Source organism: Schistocerca piceifrons, chromosome 3 (genome assembly GCF_021461385.2).
Source record: "Schistocerca piceifrons isolate TAMUIC-IGC-003096 chromosome 3, iqSchPice1.1, whole genome shotgun sequence".
Taxonomy (NCBI): domain Eukaryota; kingdom Metazoa; phylum Arthropoda; class Insecta; order Orthoptera; family Acrididae; genus Schistocerca; species Schistocerca piceifrons.
Window position 1 is genome coordinate 836,124,795 of NC_060140.1, and position 18,704 is coordinate 836,143,498.

Here is an 18,704-nt window from a genome sequence, read left to right on the forward strand (position 1 = left end):
GATACTTTCCAGATGACACAAAAACAAGTTTTCCTAAGATTTCTACAGCTACTACACTTTTGTTTACTATTCTCTGTACGGTTCTCTTGTCGACTCATGCTTCTGCAGTTCTTTCTTGAGTCTTCAAAATGACAAAAATAGAAGTCTCGCTTTTGGATTTGAAAAAGTTATAAATGCAGGGAATAAATCTCCACATCTGCTTGTGAAGTGCCTACATCTACATGATTACTCTGCAATTCACAATTAAGTGCCTGGCAGAAGATTCATTGAACAACCTTCAAACTATTTCTCTACCATTCCACTCCCGAACAGTGCGGGAAATGTGAACACTTTAATTTTTCTGTGCAAGCTGTAATTTCTTTTATTTTATTATAATGATAATTCCTTCTTATGTAAGTGGGTGCCAACAAAGTATTCTCAAACTCTGAGGAGAAAGTTGATGACTGAAGTTTCATGAGAAGGTCCTGTCACAACGAGAAATGCCTTTATGATGATTGCCACCCAAATTTGCGTATCATATCGTAATAGTCTCTCCCCATTTCATGATAATACAAAACAAGCTGTCCTTCTGTGAACTTTTTTAATCAATCCTAAGTGCTGTGGATCCCACAACAGACAGCAATACTCCAGAAGAGGGCAGAAAAACATATTGTAAGTATTCTCTTTAGTAGACCTGTTGCATTTTATAAATGTGCTACAAATAAATTTCAGTCTTTGGTTTGCTTTCCACACAACATTATCTATGTGATAGTTGCAATTAAAAGTTATTCATAATTGTAATCCAAGTGTTTTGTTGAATTCAACAGCCTTTCAATTTGCGCGTGTCATCCTCTAAATCAAAATTTAGCCGATTCCTTTTAGTACTCATGTGGATGGCTTCAGACTTTTCATTATTTTAAGTCAACTGCCACTTTTCTCCCCATACAACTATCTTGTATAAATCATTTTGTAATTTGTTGTAATCATCTGATGACTTTATAGGACAGTAAATCACAGCATCATCTGTAAACAGTCTAAGAGGGCTGCTCAAATTGTCTCCTAAATTGTTTATTAGATCGGGAACAGCAGAAGGCCTACAACACTTCCTTGCAAATGCCAGATATCACTTCTGTTATACGCGATGATTTTCCATCAATTACTATATACTGTGACCTTTCTGACAGCAAATCATAAACCCAGTCGCACAATTAAGACGATAATCCATAAGCACGCAATTTAATGAAAGTTGCTTGTGTGGAACTTCACATTTATTTCCTTCGCCTGACACATGCATTTGGAAATCACACTAAAACGTTTACAGATATGCTTTCACAGCTGTACTGCTACAAGAAGGCAATATCAGCATCTGAATGAATAGTTTGGTCGCTCTGTGAATTAAACTGCATTATTGCGAAGTATGGCAAGAGTGCAGCATGCAGGAGAGAGAGTCTCACAGTGGAGTTTGTAACTCACGGATAGCCGCTCAGAGAGAGAATGAATCTTATTGGCCGCAAGCAGTTAATGGTGGGGGACGCACAGGAGGGCTGAAAATTGGGCCACCTTCCTACATGACATGAACTATTATATCCAATAAAAATTGTATGCATTTGTGACAGAAAACTTTTTTCATGGGTCTTAAGTAGGTTACTTTTATCTACTACTTGTATCAGTCAGTCACATTATTTCCATTCTCATTCATTTTTGACTGAAAAAATCTGGTTTTTTAACTCAAAGCTCAACAACAGTTATCTTTTGTTTTTATAATTTGTATCAGCGTGTCTTGTTACAATGTTTAAATTTTTGGATTAGTATATAAGCACTTGTATTCCCTCTTATTACACAGAATTTTACTCTGTTTCTGCCTTGGTGTATAGTAGACATAGTCTTAATGTCGGACTTGACTGTTTATGATTGCATTTGTAACAATATTATGAAAAGGATAGTTGCTATCACCATATAGCAAAGATGCTGAGTCACAGAAAGGCTAAAAAAAAAAAAAAAAAAAAAAAAGACTGTCAGAAAGTACTTTCAGACAGTCTTTTTGTTGTGCCTTTCTGTGACTCAGCATCTCTGTTATATGGAAAGCAGCAACAATCCTTTTCATAATATTTTTACATTCCATCCTGGATTTCTTGTTGTATGATGGCATTTATATTTTTTTAAATTTTGATGGTCGAAATGTAAATCTTGCTTTTATTCTTTCCTGTATTACAGCTCCACCCAAGCCAAACACTCAGGTATTTCCAACTGAAGTGTCCCGCAGTTCTACCACGATCAAGATACGCTTCCGCAAGAATTATTTTTCGGAACAAAATGGAGCTGTAAGTAGATGTGTTGAATTTTGTATGAAATACAAGAGCACAATAGTGGACATATTTGTGAGCTGCACTTGTAAAAATTTTCAGTGAATGTGGCAATTTCTGATTTAGAACTACTGTTATATTGAATGTATTGCTGTAGATTTAAGAAGTGTAAGGCTTTGTGGCTAGTGAGTAAGTGCCAAGCTACAAATTGAAAGCTCAGTGAGTTCAGTCCTCAAACAAACGTAAGTTTTTTTCTGTGCCTCTAACAGTTCTTTCATATCTTGCAATGATTTCCGTGTGTGAAAAATGCCAAGTTGGCACCTGGTTTGGGATCCTCATTAAATTGTAAGCACCCAAATAACTGGCCAGGTATGCCAGTTCAAAGGTCAGAAGAAGGCAAGAACATATCATCTCCAAAAGGACCATTCCTAGCAAAGCACTGCATTGTTCATTACATCATTCAGGTTGCTGACAGCATTACTTACTTTTAAGAAATATTTCCATGATATTTAGAGGTAGAAGACCCAAAATTAATTTAAAATAGACTTAAAAAAATAACCTTTTGTCATTGTTGCTGTTTTGGTTGGTGTTGATGGTGGTTAATGTTGATGTTGAAGAGGAAGACGAGAAGGTGTCTTCGAATGGCAACAGACCAATGCGTACATTAACAACACTCAACATCCTGTTGCCGAATATTCCATGTGACACAGCAGCTACAAAGTACGTTTCACCATTGTGGTTGTTTGGATTACCTTTTTCCCCATTCCTTTCCTCCCCCTCCCCTTCCCCAAATTAAAAACAGCCCTTCTGAATGTTACAGAGAAGAGAATTGGTTGATCAGCCCTCACTTGACTGTTACCATCCACCTTGCCTGTTGCCTTCCCCATGATTCTTTTGCATTTGATTGCTCAACCTCCCTTTCTCCCTTTTTTTATTTTCAGATGGGTTGTCTCTCATTGATCTCTGTAACAGCATCGTGTCTCTTTTGATTTTGATTTGTTCTTTTTGCCTATATATCCTCCCATCTCCATCTATCTTCTTATCATATTTTCCATCTTTTATACCTTTTCATTTCTATAGTGAATAGAATTGAACAAGACCAGGAACGACCCAAAAACCTGCAGAGACTGTGCAAAGACTTCAACAGTGAACCATCAGAGAGCAAACAGAGGGATGAACAACAAAAGAAAAGAGCAGACAACAGAGAGGCACGGTAGAATAACAAATCAACAAGTAAACCTAGATCAAATATCTAAGACATAGTGCATTCAGGACGAAAGAACAATGTGTAGCTAGTTGAATATGGTAGTACAGTGGGAACACAACTGACTTACTTAGCAGCTGTGCTGCTGGCTGTAAAGGTCAGCCGCGATCGTCGATTGGCCGACACAATGGGCATATCTGTGTAACTGGCCCTGCAGCATTTGCAGATTAGAGCAGTGCCATCTAGCCAACATCATCGAGATCCACACCTTCCAAAATCCGGGACATCTAGCAATGCGCTAGGGCTTAACAGCAGGGATGACAATGGCTGTGGAGTGGAGGTAGCACTGAGATGGCCACCTCCATACCCATGTTCATGGTAGTCGCCGCTGGTGCCCTGAAGTGCAAGTTGTACCAGTGCAGGAGTGGGGGTTCGACAAGGGTGGGTGTTCTGGGTCCGACTGAACCACTGACAGTGGTGCGGTCAGTAGGTGCAGATGGAGTTGATTTTTGTGATGATACTCGAAGCCCCTCATTGTGCCCACCTTCATAAGGCATTGCACACGGGTAGCAACCACTGTAGCCAGTATGCATGAGGATTTTCCCCTGTATGAGTGAGGGAGGAGCTCTACCGGACTGTGGTCATTCGCACCTGTGGTCCTGCAGCTCATCAGAAACAAGGTGAGCACATTGGTGGTTGCACAAGTTCCTGCCACCTTTACCATTTGCTGCTTAAACGTTCACACCATACCCTCCACTTCTCCATTGGAGGACGGTGAAATGGTGGACTAAACAGGTTCTCAATGTCATTGGAGGTGCAGAACTGTTTGAAAGCTGTCACCGTGAAATGGAGCTCATCGTCCAGCATGATGGTATGGGGAGACCCTCCAGTAGCTAGTATCTGGGGGAAGGCATTGAGGGTGATGTCAGTGGTGCTGTACACGATGCTGGCCACATGTGGGTAATTAGAATAAACGTACACAACAATGAGCCACATAGAGCTCAGAATAGGGCCAGCGAAGTCCAGTTAAATGCAGTTCCAGAGGTGATGTGGGATGGGGCAGTGGTTGAAAGACTGTGGTGGAATAGCCTGGTTGCGGGCACAACCAGAGCAGGTGTGCACCGTGGCCTTCACGTCCTTGTTAAGTCCCGGCCAGTAGACATGTCACCGTGCAAGGGCTTTCAGCCGTGACATACCCACTGCCCGTAGTGGAGAAGTTGCAAAACATGAGACCTCGAGTGGATGGGATGATGAAGCAGGAGAACATATGGAAATGACCAACAAATGGTGGTACAGGCAAGCCCAGGCCCAGAGTTCTGGATCAGTGGACTTCGAAATGTTGGCCATCCGTGGAGAAAATAGTGCATGATGTGCCATAAAACAGGGTTGTGGTACATGTCTGCAGTGATAGGAGTAGCTGTGATGGGAAACCCTATCAAAGCATGCTGTCATTCCACATCAGTGTGGAAAAAGGATATAGCCTGTTGGTTTAAAGCCCCTGTTGGTCTACAGCCAGGTTGAGCCCCAAGGGAAGACTAGAGGGTATCCACATTTGGGCATTTTGCCATGGGTTAGTATTTAATGGTACAATTGTAGGAGCTCAGTAAAAGCACCCAGTGCTGGAGCTGTTGGGTCGTCTGCTCCGGAAGCCAAGAGCAGGGACCAAAGAGTGCAATCAAAGCTTTACGGTCCATAATGGGGGTTAACTTGGCCCTAAATAGGTGAACATGTGAATTCTTAATGGCAAAGACGATTGCTAAAGCTTCTTTTTCAATTTGTGAGTAGTTCTTTTGAGTGGGTGTCAGTGTCTTTGAAGCATAGGTAATCGCATGCTCACTACTGTCATCGTTCATATGTGCCAGAACTGCCCCAAAACCAGTGAATGTGATGGATTAAAGGGAGTAGGGCAGAGTGCCAAGCACAGCAGACACTTCAGCTGTGTGAAAGCATGCTCAGGGTCTTCTCACCATCTGTACTGGACGTCCTTCTTTTACAACCGGTTGAGTAGATACAGATGTGGGGCACTTGTGGGAGGAATTTATAGTAATAATTCACTTTTCCGAGGGGGGGGGGAAAAAAAAAAAAAAAAAAAAAAACCCACCTAAGCTCCTGTAAATTTTGGGGGCAGTGTAAAGAATCAATAACAGAAACATTGCTGTCAGTGGGGCACATCCTGTCTCTGTTGAGCAAGTATTTGAGTTATCCCACTTGCTCCTTAAAAAACTGGCATCTGTGTAAGCGGTGCTCGAGTACCGCATCACACAATGTAGTAACAAGAGTCCAGAGGTTGTGCAGTTGGCCCTGATGTGTCATGCCCGTGATAATCACATCATCAAGATAATTGGTAGACACAGGGATGGACATGGTTAACTGTTCCAGATATCTCTGGAAAATTTCCAGAGTGGAAGAGTTACCAAAGGGCAAGCTCTTGTATTTATATAAGCCAAAGGGAGTGTTAATGACCACAAAATGTTGTGATTCCTCATCCTGTGGGATCTGCAAATATGCATTGCCAAGATCTATCTTAGAAAAATATTCACCTCTGCCGAGCTTTGTAAGAAGGTCCTCTCTGTGTGGTATGGGGTAGGTTTCTACTTGTGCCTGGGCATTGGTTGTTGATTTGAAATCTCCACGTTGCGGGAGGGACCCACTGGGTTTCTCGACCACCACTAGGGGTGTGGCCCAAGCATTGGTTGTAACAGCTTCAGTAACCTTGGCTTCGTGGAGGTGATTGAGTTCTTGCTTAATGGTCACTCATAAGGAGACAGAAAAAGGATGTTTCCAGCAGAAATGGGGTACTGCATCTGGGCTCAAGGAGATATGAGCCTGGAAATCTGTGATGCACCCCAGGCCAGGTTCGAATAGAGGTGCAAAGGCAGTACTGATATCTTCAAGCACCTGGAAGGGAATTGTGCCAGAGATGGCCTGAACCTCATGATTGATGAAGAATCCAAACAGCAAGAAGGCATCCAGACTAAATGTGTTGCCAGCTGAGTGACTATTGACAATAAAAAGAGTCATCAGCCGTTTGACCATTTCACATGCAGCGTTGATTGTGAATTGATACCAGTGTGGCATTGAACTGTCACTGTGCATGGCCAATGTGGGGGATGGTGGGGCCAGGTTAGGAGAATTAAGACTGGCATATGTTTGGAGGCTAATCAAGAAAAGGGTAGCTCCTGTATCCACGTGGAAATCACGAGATTGATAAACAGTTTAGTGGCAGAAAGATCACCCTGAGAAACGGCTGTCTGAAGTTCATGCACGATCCCTTGATGCATATGGGGAATGGCAACCAATTGTCCTGATGATTGATGACAGATGGCTCAGAGATGCCCATTTTTCTCCTAATGAGTGGAGTGCACCCAGCTATGTGGACAGTGTACATGTGTGTGTGCAGTGCAGCAGTCAGGAAACGATGAAAGACCCTGCTGCTTACACCAGTGGGGCATGTCAGGCTCTTCAGAGACCATTGACGTGTTCAAAATCAGTGACTCATGAAGCTGCCATTGGGAAAAAGACTTGTGAGAATTCTAACCTCGAGGTGGGGTTGCCTGCAAAATCTCAAAAAGAGTGTGTAATTTTCAAAATACTGTCCTAGTAAGGATTGTCCAGTTTGAGGGCTGCAGTGCACACCTCCAGATCCAGATCCGATTGGACCACTATGCCTGAGATCAAAAAGTCTACATTGTAAGGATGGGTTCATACAAGTGAAATTGCAGCAGTGACAATCCTTTCATATCAGTGACCATGAGTGGTATAGCCGACCAGGTTGCTTGTGGTATCAATGGAGCTTGTGGTGTGATGCGGCCACATGAAATCGGTCCAAATAATAATTTGACCACAGCAAACGCACCTCTTCAAATGTGATCACAACCATATTTAAGAGTGGAACCAATTCTTTAGTAGGAAAAACATCACCAGGGAAGCCCAAGAAAGGAAGAGTGGCTGTTGGAGTGCATCATCTCAAACCTGAAAAGTGGCAAGTGTTGTTTCAGCTGCTGCAGATGTGTGTCTCAATACCCTTTGGTGTCATTAAACAGTGGAAACGGGGGTACGGGTGTGAGGCTCTCCGCCTGTGAAGTGACCACATCTTTAACCTGCAAGTGGTCTGGCAAAAGCTGAATTTCCTGACAGAGCAATTCAATCTGTTGTTGCAACTGCTGTTGTGACTGCTGCTGTGGGAACAGCTGTTGCTGTTTCAGAAGTTGCATGAACTTTGTGTCCATGGGGCACTGCTAACCTTTTTGTTCATTGCTAATGATAGTGATCAGGAACAACTCGAGAATCTGTGGAGACAGGCTAGGCCAAGGACATCAGCAGCGAGTCACCAGAGAGTAAACAAACAGTGGATGACAATGAGAGAAAGACAGACAATGGACATAGGAGGGTGAAATAACAAGTCCAGTAAATAAACTGAGATTGAAAATCTAAGATTTAGAGATCCAGGACCAGAACAAAGTAGCAAGATCAAATACAATAACACAATGGAATCACAACTGACAGACTGAGTGGCTGCACTCGAATGATGATGGGGTGGCAGGATGGGCACGTCTGCATAATCAACACTGCAACGGTGACAGCAGTGCTCGCAGATTAGGACAGTGCCATCTAGTGGCAGTCATTGAGGTCCATGCTGTCTGGTGGGCTTTCACATTTGCTGGGCCGGGATACCAAAGTGTCTTCAGATTAACTGTAACCCATTAGTATTCTTCTAAAGTGAGAATAATCTAAAAAATGAAATTACAATCAAATAAAGATACGAAAAAAGGTTGTATATCTCAAGTGGTAGCAGACACAGACACAGCTATAGAAGTAATGTGAACATTCAGAACTGTAGATTACTTAATTTACCAAAAGAGGGGGAAATGGGTGTATGAAATTGTGTTATCTATAGGACCAGGCTGGAAATAGGACAGGTTAAGGGGGAAATCACATGGAATTTGAAAAGCTTTTTTGGTTATTAAGTGATGATCCATTCATGCTGTAAGCTAGTATTTGTCACCTTTGATGGGAATAAGTGCCACCAATTAATACGTAACAGTTTTATTTCAATCTTTTATGATTATTGTTGGATGTCAGCTGGCTCATTTCTTGCAAAGTGTTGGTATAATAATTATATGTTTGGATTGATATTTCCATTTCTCTAGCATCTATATTATCTTCCTCTCTTTCAGATCACATCTTACACAATTATTGTAGCTGAAGATGACAGTAAAAATGCTTCGGGGTTGGAGATGCCCAGCTGGAGAGACGTTCAAGCGTACAGTGTTTGGCCTCCATATCAGGTAAATCCGTTTACTAGTGTAGCTTCTGTGCTAAAGGGATTCATAATTCTAGTTATGAACATAACTTCTGTAAGTTGCCCTATTTTTTCTTAATTGAAACAGTGAACACTCAGAAAGTTAAAGTAGACCGTGTCACATTATTGCAATACAATATTTGAACAAGAAAGGAAAAGTAGATATTCATTTCTAATGCCAGGACCTGTTAATATTATGATGTTTCCTTTCAAGTCAGTGAGCATTCCTTCCAGTAGCTTATAAAGCAACTGACTTCTGTCATTGCAAACAGGTAGCATAGGGGCAGTACCAGTGGCAAGAAAAAATATTTAGTTGTACATCGGATCAATGTTCCACACATGCAGCATTTTACACATCATAGTTATATCACAACAGTAATTTGAAATAAGAAAAATTGATTAATCTAGTGACAGCTTGAATAAAGAGTGATGAATAAGACCTAATAAAGTAGATACTGGCAGTATTTTTGCAACAGCTGCTAATGTAAGTTTTTGTATTATGATATAAACATTTCTTTGTTGCACAATGTCATTTCAGGTGCTGATCCTTCCAGAATAATTCTTTTAGTTGTTTAGATACCAGTCATTGTGCATCTTCCACAGTTGGAATGTTCCATGTAATGCCCTTCTTTTAAAGTTTTCAGATCTCTTCTGTGCTTAAGAAGCAACATTAATTTGATGTGATTTTGAGTTTAGGAGACAGGCAAAATGGCTTCTGGTGCCAAGTCAGTGGGATACTTAAGATGCAAATTGTGTGTGATATTTTTTTTTCCAGAAAACGACAGATGAGGAATGGCCCCCTGCACAAGTATATTGTTGGGATACAAGATTGAGGATTATTTTGTCCACAGTTATAACTGTCTCTTACACATAACCAAGCATTTACTGTCCAATTTTCACTGGGCTCGGTCAATGGTATTTGCATTGTTGCAACTCGTTATAAATTTTTCAGTTAAAATTTCAAGCGACAATCTTATAGTGATGTCTATCTCATCAACAGTCTTTCAAACTGCACTAACTCTTCACATAATGTTGTGTAGGCCGTGTATTTTCATAAACAAAATTGTGATCCCTTTGAAAAACACTACTCATTAATAGCGCTTAACCTTACTGATATAGTTTGTGGGTTATGCAAATTGAAAACTTTCCACAATTTTGCAAAAAAAAAACTTCACTTTTGTGTGTTCTCTTCAAATGTGTACATTGTCACACAGTTAATGCACCTACTTACTTAAGTGTCTTGTAAATCAACCAGTAACACATAAAGCAGTGTGTGGCAAACAGTAGTTGGTGCCATTAAATGTCCTCAGCATCTGCAGTCCGGTTATAGTAATGAGTTAATTAACCATTTGACAATTTCTTAAAGTACACCTTATATTTAATGCTTGAGCTTATTATCGAACTAGTTGCATTACGAACACTGTTTTCTGAAAAAAAAATAACTGATATAGTTAACCAATCTTCTAGGCTATTGGGGGGCTTCTGTAATTATATCAGAATTTTTTTTGTGTGTTTTATTTTAAGGATGAAACAGAAAGTTCTGCAAAATTGTTGAAATAAATGAACATATTTTTATCACAGTTCTTTCCCTTAAATGTAAAATTCCAGATACACACCATGGACTCATTCAGTCTGAACATGCAGCAGTAACACCCCCCCCCCCTCCCCAAAATCTCAATCTCTCTCTCTCCCCCCTCTCCCCCCCCCCCCTCTCTCTCTCTCTCTCTCTCTCTCTCTCCCCCCCCCCCCCTCCCCCCTCTTTGGTGTATGTATGTTTTGGAGCATTGCTTACAAAAGACATAATTCTGGCTCTACATCCAGACACTATTATGAAAGGGATGGATCACAGCACATAGAGGAGATATTGAGTGGCAGACAGGCACGACTCCTAACATCTGAGGCGTTGGCCAAAATGCCTTCTAAGGTAGACAACACATGTCTTACACCCTGGTGCTTCACAAAGTTACCCAGTTTTGACTTCCAGCAAAGTTCACATTGGTGTGTTTTTCCTTTGGAAAACACAAACTCTGGACCCAATAAGAATTTTTGTTTTATATATTGTATTATATATTGATATGTATGTGTATTGGTACCGTTGGGCCTTCGTGGCCTGTTCAGGCGGAGATTTTCATATTATATTAGTCAGAAAGAAACATGATTGTTGTGTCAGGTTAAATACTTATAATCTTGCTGGCTGTAGTTAGTAAACAAGAAATGTGAGTTATGTGCATAAATGAAGTTAAATGTGACAAATATCTCTGTGGGAGTGTGGCATTATTTGTACGCCATTTAAAATTATAATGTGTTGTGTGAACTTGTGTTGTTTTTTGTCCTGTTAAGAGTCATAGTGGTAAACTAATAAGTGGGTATTTGTTGAAGGTTCTAGATCCATACAACCCCTTCAAGAACTCTACTGTTGAAGATTTCACTATTGGAACAGAGAGCTGTGATATGCGAAAGTTGGGCTATTGCAATGGTGCATTGAAGTCTGGATCCACGTATAAAGTGAAGATTCGTGCCTTCACTGATGTGGACAAATTTACTGATACTTACTATTCATTTCCAATACAGACAGGTATAGCATAATAATTGTTTTTTAGTGTAGTTATTGAGGCAGCAAGTTTTATATTAGAATGTTTGTTATAAGTTAGCATTGTTTTTGTATTCACTTCATTACAATCTCAAGCCTTATAAGAAGGCATTAGTTTCATAACATAAAAAAGATTCTGTATTAATAAAAATAGCCAAATAACGTTACTGAGCTTTTCTAATATTTTCTGAAACAATTTTGTTAAGCCTTAATTTATAAGGTACCACTGAAAGAGAAGTTGTGTTAAATTTTCTTTTTGCTTTGTTAAAAATTCCAGATCAAGATAACACACCAGTTGTTGTGGGAACTGTTGTGCCTTTAATATTATTGTTACTGCTTGCAATAACAGTGTGGACACTTCGTCGTCAGAAAAGATCGAAGCGAAAAACTGCAGAAAGCAGAGGAAATGATAACTTGTCTATACCTGACAGTATAATTGAAACAAGGTAACTAAGTAGTTTTAATTCATGCAGATACAGCCAGTATACCATTTTTTAAAAATATTTCCTATATTGTTTTATGTCTGCACTATTAACTACAAATGAAACAATATAAAAAATGGTTTAAGTTTCATTCTCTTAAGTGTGTGCTGTTTAAATGCTATTGTTGACGGAGCATGTAAGTTTCACTTCTCTTGTACTATGCTTTGTGCTTTATTCTAAGCCATTAACCCCTATTCTTCCTAACGGTGTTCCAGTACCTTATGAAAAACTATGAAGAAGTTGGGTATAACGTTAGACAAACATGTTATCTGAACAGAAAATAATGTTGCTATCTGCAAGAAGAGTTCCAATTGCCACTACGTCCTAGTTTTGGAACACATTTCCACAGGATGTGAAATGTAAACTTGTTCAATCGCTCTTTCTGCTGAACCACCACTATCGCAGTGTAGTCCAGTGCTGCACAAGTACTGACAACACTATATGATTAGAACTAACTGTGAGTGCTTGTGTGCACTACATCTGCAACATCTGTCTACTGGACCTTGTTAGTGCGTCATATGCCCAGTTGACTGTTTGCAGTGAGATGATTTGTGTCACTACTCTATGCTATATCTGCTTCATCAGCTATTCAGTACACATGCACCCTAGTACCTTGTATCAGAGATTAATATGCCTGTCATGCCATCATAGTTGAGACACAAGGTCTCTCTTGCTTAGCTGTGCACATCCAAAAACAAAAACTTTCACAAACTCTTTCTCTATTGCTACTCTCTGACTCTGGACCTTCCAATATGTTCTTCATGTCATGTGGGGGGGCAGAGGTAGATATTGTCAAAGATGTAGAACATATGAAGCATTGTGTTTATACAAATGCATCGTGTGCACAGTAATGTATGTTGGGCATGTGTAAAGTTCTGGGCACCAGAAACCAAAGAATGAAATAGAAAGAGCAAGCTCGTATTAACTATAAGCATGTTAAATCATTTTTAAATGTGTAAACGTTATGGAATAGCACTTGGATGCAGTTTGGAAGTATTAAAGACAAGCTCTAGGAATGAGTAGCATATGAGAGGGCATTCAAAAGTAACTAGAATTTCTTTCATGTGGGTGGAGAGGCAGTAGATGTGTAGTTCTACAAAATGTGTCTGCTACACTGTTTCAAGGCACCTGACATATGATTTCATGCCGAAAAGTAATGCTTTCAAATTGTTTATTCTGTTCTCAATATCAGTTGAGGTATTACATATTGTGCATAGTACTCGGTCAACTTTCTCGCTTAGCTAAAACTGCCGCTAGAGGGCTCTGAATTATCCTATGTAACATGGTGGTGTGTAATGTAACTACGTCAGTGTGTGAGAAACAGTGTGCTGTAGTTGAGTCTATAGCTGCAGAAAATGTGCCTCCACACATGGAGCTAACTCTCCTTCAGCAAGGCAATGCCAGTCAGCATATGAGCTCTATAACAGACCAATGCCTTAGGTTTCATTGTTATTGATCCTCCTCCTTACAGCCACAGCTTGTCCCCATCCAACTTTAATGTTTTCAAAACTTAAAGAACACCTTTGAGGACTTCACTTTGATAGTTATAAAGCAGTGCATGCAGAGGTGATGTACCTCCATCGGCAACATCAAACATTCTACAATGACAGTATCAACAAACTGTTCTCTCGTTGGAAGAAATGTGTTCATCACCAGGGTGACTGTTGAGGTATAAATATGTGGACATGAAGAATAAGTATGTTAAATGTTAATAAGGTTTACTTTATTTTAAAAGTTTTAAAGAGTTTTCACATAAAAAATATGGAAGTATCAGTTAGGTTCAAGTACTCATTTTTAATGGTCTTATACATGTTAGTGATTTGTATTTTCAGTGCAGGGAACAGAAAAAATCACAGGAAGCTAACAGCAGTGTGTAGGAGGATTGCAAGACCACTGACATTCTGTTTTTAGCAAGAAAGTGTCTTATATTGATTGATGTGTAACTGAGTGCATTATTTCATTGGAGGATCAACCCTTTGTTTGCCACAATATATGCTATTTCTATTCTGCAATGCCCTGCATTGTTATTTAGTACTTGAAGGTAGTAATGTTTGCTAACATGGTAACTAGGGAAACATTTGTAGTGCACTGTTGCTAATCTCCCACTGGCTCAATTATTGCATGGTCATACTTGTAACACCATATATCATTACTTGTAATGCTGAACAATTGAAGATCCAGGATGAAATAATCACAATAATATTCGATGGTCATACCCATAACAACACATCTCATTACTTGTGGTTGCTGAAAGTGCAAAACAGCATTCTTGAAAACAAAATACTCTGTCCATTCTGACACTTCCATGGTTAACTGATGTAATGCGGAATGTAGTAGAGGAACTTAGAAGGATGCCAGTCGCTATTGCTTCACAGCCTGAAGGAAAGGATTTGCTGCTGTTCTTGTGTCACTCCTTGTATTTTAGTTGGATTCTATTCCAGCTGTTGAAGTGCTTTATTAATGAATTTCTTGAAAATATTAGTTAGTTGTTTAGAAATCAAAGAACAGTAATCTTACACTTTTCATGTGGCTTCAGGCATTCAAAATTTCTGAAATTGGTGAAGATTGTCTATAAATTTATGGTTGGATAGCTATGACATATTCTTACCTCTTAGATCATAATGCGTTGTGTTTATGTGTAGTCTGCAAAATGAGGTTTTAATGCTATCATTCTTGCAAATTATGAGAACTTTGAGAAAATAATCTTGGAAACAAAAAATTAGGATAACAGAAATACAAATATGATGCATAGGAACTGTGTCCATGAGTAACTTTTTGTAGGCACTGAGAAAAACAACTCACTGTCTTAAGATTATAGGAATCTGTGTTTGTGAAAAATAATTGATCAAAATGTACCTTTTCACAACTACGTCAGATCTTCTATTTGTCTTTCATCAGCAGGCCTATCAGACTGGAAAACTTTGCAGAACACTATCGCATCATGTCTGCTGATTCTGATTTCCGATTCTCTGAAGAGTTTGAGGAACTTAAACACATTGGCCGTGACCAGCCATGCAGTGCAGCTGACTTGCCATGCAATCGCCCGAAGAATCGCTTCACCAATATCTTGCCTTATGATCATTCTCGTTTTAAACTACAACCTGTGGATGATGAAGAAGGTTCTGATTACATAAATGCCAACTATGTGCCTGTAAGTACAACAACAAGAAATTGATTTTTGTTTTCTTTTTCTTTAAAATGTGCATTTCATTTTTCACTGTTTATGAGGAAATAATTATATTTGTTTATTTTCTTTCCTCAGGGTCATAATTCGCCAAGAGAATTCTTGGTAACACAAGGACCATTGCATTCCACACGTGATGATTTCTGGCGTATGTGTTGGGAGAGTAATTCACGGGCAATAGTTATGCTGACTCGTTGCATTGAGAAGGGGAGGGAAAAGTGTGACCATTATTGGCCATATGACACGATGCCAGTCTACTATGGAGACATCTCTGTCCAGATTCTGAATGACAGTCATTATCCTGATTGGAGTGTGACTGAGTTTATGATGTGCCGTGTAAGTCTGTGTGTACTAATTGCTGATTGGTTTTCAATTACCGACATGGTACATCTGATAACTGATCTGTACATTGTTTCTTTTCAAGTATTAAATCTAGTCTTCTGTTCCTTAAAAGAAAAAGTGTTTTGAGAATATGATGAGCAAGTTTTTAAACAACAAACTGTATATAAAGGTATAATTTAGGTATTTTGTCAGTTCTACACAAAGATATAGTTATTTTTTATTTAAATGAAATCAGAAATAGTTTAATGGTCATTGTAATTATGTGTTGGTTTTCACAACTTATAGCAGTTATTTGCTCCAGCACCTTCCATCAAACAAAATACAATCATAATTGTGTAAATATGGATCTTTGCAAGACTAGTACCCAACATCAAGGGAGGAAGAACTTTCATACTAAATTTTCTCATATACTTGCATTTTAAAGGCCATCTGTCACCTCTTGGCTTATAAGGATAGTAATCATAACCAAATTGAATATATTAATTTTATGTATGCATAGTTAACTGTTTAAATATATTTAAAATTTTATAATTAATTGCTTTACATTGAAGGAAAAAAAATTGTGGTAGAGTCAGTCAATCCCTCGCCTACAAATTAATAGCCAGTGCAAGTAACCACTCCCTCATGGATCCATTTTTGCAACTGCTTCTCAAGAACCCATCTTACACTACACTTTCACAATATGTTATTTGCAATTACAAAGGAAAATACTGACCTGGTACTGTGAGCAACAGAATGCACAGTTGGAAACAGACAGCTGTGTCCCTTCTCTGAGTCGACTGTAGTGTGGATGAACATAATTTCGGCACTCGACACAGGTTCCTAGTTATCGCAGAGATAGTTCTATAAAACTTATTGTAATCCATTTTATTTGCATACCAGCACACATTCGAAAAGAAATGGCATAATTATATTGTGAATTCTGCCTTGGATTTGAAGCAAAATGGCATAATTTTAGTACAATATTTGCTGGCACATCACCACATGATAACTGGCTGCCACTGGCCCATACTTTAACATTACTTTATCTGTACTTCACTGTTGGCACTACACATGATGCCAGGTTTCATTCTCCAGGTGTTTGCCAAACCTGAATTCTTCCATTGGATCACCAGAGGATACAGCATGATTCATCACTCCAAATCACTCGTTTCCAGTCATCTACTGTCAGGGGCATCACTCTTAACGCCACCTCAATCACCACTTAGCTTAGATTACAGGAATATGTATCTCATGAGGAGTTGCTCAACTATTGTCCCCATTCTTTTTAACTCCCTATGCACAGTCATTCTTCTGGCTGTACTGTCAGTAGCAATCTGGAACTCATAAGTGATTCCTTCCACCGATCCCATGTGACTTTTTACAACCGCTCTCTGCACTGCTTGATGGCTCCTGTCCATCAATGCACGGAGTCTTCCTGGTCCTGGTGTAGCTGTGGTTTCCACTTCACAGTCCATCATCATCATCATCATCATCATCATCATCATCATCTTGAACAGTTTCCAGCCCCATGCTAGGTCTGTTTGGAATATAAGGCTCCCCATCTAGTCTTGTTTTCCCACCATCTTTCTTTGTTCACTCTTGTCTAGTCCTCATCTCTTTTTTCAGTGGACTCCTCCTCACCTTTCAGCCATCTATTCCTCAGTTTTCCTCTTTAATGTAAACAAATGTGAGGTGCTGGTTACATGTAGAAATAAAAATAGACCAACTGGCAGAATAAGGATTGGTCAAATCACAGTGACAAAGTTTGAATATTTCCTGCCATTAAACTTATAATCAGTCACCATTCAGAGTTTTGAACAAGGACAGAAAGAACCAGTGTATCATATCCACAAATGCTGATGCTGCACCTAGTAGCCCTATTGAGTCCCCATCATGTTCCCACAGGCAATGCTAGCATCTTCGTCCACCTCCACCCTGCCATCCGTCCTCATCTTCACCTGACACCTCTTCCATACCCCCACCATCTGCCCATCTGCACCAGCTGAATCAGCTGAATAGCTGCTCACCTCAGAAGCAGCTGCAATCGGGTCTTAGTGTGCTGTCTCTCCCTCTATCCCTCCATCTCACTGTGTGTGTGTGTGTGTGTGTGTGTGTGTGTGTGTTCCTTTTGGTTATTATGTTATTGGAAGACTTTTCGCCAGCTGTATGTGATCATAGCTCGTGGCCTAGAGGTGTTTCTACTTGTTCTACTTATCATATGTCCTCTTCGGTCTCAGTATTTTATTTTTCCACTAAATTTTCATGTCTTGATTACAGGGTGACGTATCAAGAGTAATAAGGCATTTTCATTTCACAACTTGGCCTGATTTTGGTGTTCCAAGCCCTCCTCAGACACTGGTGCGTTTTGTAAGGGCCTTCAGAGAGCGTGTTGGCCCTGATCAGAGACCAATTGTTGTCCATTGCAGGTATGTATAGTCAGTTACTATGTTTGTTGTATGTGCATCACACTGTAATATTTCGATGGACCTCTTCTCACTTTCTTGTGAGAAGAACGAAATTTAGGAGTCTTCTCTATAATAAGTTGCCAAGTTTACTGGTGAGAAGTAAGACTATTCTCGCATACATTTAATTATTCTTTTTTTTTCCTTTATAAGCAACCTAACTCCAAAACAGTCACACATTTGAAATAAATACACTATATACATGAAACCATTATATACACTGCTACGTAATCCGTTCATTGGATAAATCACGAGGAATAATTTCTTTGGTGAGAATGTACGTAGTAATTAAAATGTAATAGTATCTCCAGCCAGAATTATTGTTTACCACCACAAAGGGGTTACATGCAGTCCTTTGGACTTTAAAAAATTAATCACATATTGCAACTTACTTGTTCTTATCTAATCATGAAAGTTAAAATTCTTCTGTGCATTTTGTTCATTAGTATAAAATATTCAAGAACAATAATTTGTTTCGACTTACCTGTTTTCTTGGCCTAATCGAATAATACTTTTTATAATTAATTGTTATACAGTATTTAAATGCAAGTACTTTAAACTGGTTGGATATTTATTTCAGTGAGCTATAACCTATGACTCTTCAATATAACTTTTGCATTAGAACTATGCCTTGTACAAAGATGTGTGCTTGCCAAAGTTGACATAAAAATCAAAGATTATACATAAATTTCAAAGTTACAAAATAAGTTAATTTATTCACTTCTTTTAAAAGTCTGGAAAAAAGTTATGCACTCAGAAGTCACCGAGCGAGGCAGTGCAATGGCTAGCACACTGGACTCGCATTCAGGAGGATGACAGTTCAATCCTGCATCCGGCCATCCTGATTTAGGTTTTCCGTGATTTCCCTAAATTG

At 39.4% G+C, this 18,704-nt stretch overlaps 1 protein-coding gene across 1 annotated transcript in view; it reads left to right on the top strand.

Moving 5' to 3' along the window:
- Nucleotides 1-18,704, top strand: part of LOC124789875 (tyrosine-protein phosphatase 10D-like) — a 361,743-nt gene that overhangs the window by 315,360 nt on the left and 27,679 nt on the right. The window contains 7 exon segments of the mRNA XM_047257389.1: nt 2,194-2,300; nt 8,664-8,774; nt 11,168-11,363; nt 11,656-11,824; nt 14,759-15,011; nt 15,123-15,380; nt 17,646-17,794. Of these exon segments, the coding sequence (XP_047113345.1) occupies nt 2,194-2,300; nt 8,664-8,774; nt 11,168-11,363; nt 11,656-11,824; nt 14,759-15,011; nt 15,123-15,380; nt 17,646-17,794 (1,243 nt within the window).